This window comes from Zychaea mexicana (genome assembly GCF_025766255.1).
Source record: "Zychaea mexicana strain RSA 1403 chromosome Unknown BDB00scaffold_41, whole genome shotgun sequence".
NCBI classification, from domain to species: Eukaryota; Fungi; Mucoromycota; class Mucoromycetes; order Mucorales; family Lichtheimiaceae; genus Zychaea; species Zychaea mexicana.
The window spans coordinates 91,579-94,239 of NW_026516704.1; the positions used below are offsets into that span (position 1 = coordinate 91,579).

Genomic DNA, 2,661 nt, shown 5'->3' on the forward strand with positions numbered 1-2,661 from the left:
GATAAATCTAAGGATATTGTAACTTTTAATTTATATTTGAAGAATTTTATAATGAATGAAGAGAATTTTATTAATATTGGTGGTACTGTTATTAGTTATTTGGATATGAAAAGTGATCTTTTTAATATCTTAGAATGAATGATGTTTAAAGTAAAAAAACTCATACAGAAATTATTCCTAGTTACTAATTGAAAAACTATATTAAATATTTAGGTATGATTGATGGTCATGAATTACCTATAGTATATCCACCTATTTATTGGGAATTAAATGATAACAAAGAATTTAAGACATATAGTAAATATATTACTAATAATATTAAGAATCTTAATCCTTTAATTAGAAGTAGAAGATTTACTGAATCAAATATTAAATTTATAAATAAAATAACAATTAAAATGGTTAATTATATGTCATCTATTGGTTTCAATATTAATCTTAAAGTATTAGATTTTCTAATGAATCTGCTACTTAATAATGATTTAGTTATGAGAACATTACATAAGGAGACAGATGAAATGAGTGAGATTATTAAAAAGAATAATAAAGAAAAAGAATTTGAAATTACATCTCATAAAAGTAAATTCTTATATAATAATTTAATTTTAACTATTGCTAAGCTTTATAGAGATGTTGAACAATTTTATTTTACTTTCTTTTTAGACTAGAGAGGAAGAGTTTATTGCCAAGGGGGTGAATTAAATCTCTAAGGTGGTGAATTAGCAAGATCATTAAAGTTATTCAAAAAAGGTGATGTATTATCTGAAAATGGATTAAATTCATTAAAGGTTTATGGAGCAAATGCTTTTAGATTAAATAAATTATCTATTACCAAAAGATTAGAATGGGTTGATCAACATTTTTCAGAAATCTTAGATTTAAATTCAGGATTATCGAGAAAAGCTGATGAACCTATGTTATTTTTAGCTTTTTGTTTTGAGTTACAAGGTTATAATAAGGATCTATTAAACTTTATTTCTAGATTACCAATTTATTTAGATGTAACATGTAATGGTGTACAACATTTAGCTGCAATGATTTCTGATTTTGATCTAGCTAGTAAAGTTAATTTAGTTGAATCTGATATGAAAGATGATCCTAATGATCTTTATAGTTTAATGTTAAATCCTATTAATGAAGAAATTAAGAAAATAGAGGAATGTGATTTAGAGTATGCTAGATTAAAGGGCTTAAAATTAAATAGAAAGATTGTAAAAAGAAGTTTAATACTAGCTGTGGGTCTTGTTAGACAAGTACTTAGATGTCAACGTTATTGAGGACCTTGCAAAATACGAGCGACACTGCCGTCACTATCCGATGTCAACAATCAGCTATGCCCGAAAATCAAAAGGAGGAAAAGAACGTCTTAGCACTCGATGCAACCTTCTAAGCAACATGGTTCATCGTTTGCGCACAAGAAGCCTGTGCACCAAAGTTTTTGTGTCGCCCTATTGCAACGCAGATGAAAATATGGAATCTTGTGACAGCACCGGAAACCAAAAAAATCACCTGGCTTTGGTTAAGAACTGCAATGGGGATATGACAAGTTATGTGAATGACTTTTCTATTCAATGCACAGATACTCATTCTTTCTTTTTTCAGCTTTAATGCAATTGCTGAAAACAAAGTTCAAGCCCATCTGTTTGGCAGTCATAGATTTTGCCGGGTTAAGCACAGAGCCAAATGACATTCGTGCATTCGTCAGGTAGAGTAGACATATTATGAGGCTATCCGTGGATAAAATCAACTAATATGATACTGAAAAATAGGAAATTTACACAAATTGAAGAGATTGTGGTGGACCGCGGATTGACTTCCGACGTATTTTTGCGACATGACCTGCTGACGAAGGAAGAGATAATCAACCGTTTCGACTGTCGCACTGACTGTGTCAAACGTTCGGCAATTCCTCAACTTGTACAAAAATAAAGAGAAAAGAGAGTAAAGAAGAAGAAAAAAAAGAGCTCCCTTACCAAGCCTACCCCTCACCCCTCGAATTTGCTTTTACATTCGACACTTCCTTACCAAGCCTACCCCTCACCCCTCGAAGTTGCTTTTACATACAACACAACGTACAGACCCTGCAGATAAGGTTGAAATCAATAATTAGCGATAAGTGCAAATTTTATAATAAATACAAATAAGAGTATGTTTTAATGTCCTGCAAAAACAAGTTGTTTTTTCACCCTCCCGTTCGCAACAATAGCGAAGTAAAATTATATTCCAAAAAAAAATTGTAGACCAAATAAGGCGTCGTTCTCTGGACTTCCTATACGATTATGTTATTCAAACATGGTGATATTCACTTTTTCGTGCAGTGCAAGTATAGTTGTAATGCTTTGTCGCCATAATCCATCGTACATTCGCTCTTTTGGAGCTTGAGACGATAAGATAGCATTCATTGCTGTATGATCTGTGTGGACTGTAGGTTGGGCACCATGCGTATAACAATGAAAGTACCATAAAGATTGAATTACGCACATCGCCTCACGTCCAGTCACACTATATTCTTCTTGGCTAGTGCCAACGTTTTGCTAGCATATAGGCAACTGGTCTTGAGTTTTGACAAAACACTTCCAATAGCGACATCCGAAGCGTCACAATAGAGATCGTATGGCAAGTTAGGGCCGGGATAATATGCTAGCGTTGGAAGTTCAATGA

General features: G+C 32.5%; 2 protein-coding genes across 2 annotated transcripts; both read left to right on the plus strand.

Annotated features, from left to right (window-relative positions):
* Positions 1–710: 710 nt before the first annotated feature.
* Positions 711–1,070, plus strand: BDB00DRAFT_726501 (uncharacterized protein; the record flags this gene model as incomplete). The annotated part of the gene is made up of 1 exon (XM_053118252.1): positions 711–1,070. A coding segment is annotated over one exon (360 nt), but the record flags the coding sequence as incomplete, so codon positions are not given.
* Positions 1,071–1,395: 325 nt separating this feature from the next.
* On the plus strand, positions 1,396–1,929 carry BDB00DRAFT_764533 (uncharacterized protein; the record flags this gene model as incomplete). Its single annotated transcript, XM_053119461.1, has 3 exons — positions 1,396–1,546; positions 1,603–1,705; positions 1,770–1,929. The coding sequence occupies 3 exons, from the start codon at positions 1,396–1,398 to the stop codon at positions 1,927–1,929; spliced, it is 414 nt and encodes a 137-aa protein (XP_052979238.1).
* Positions 1,930–2,661: the final 732 nt, after the last annotated feature.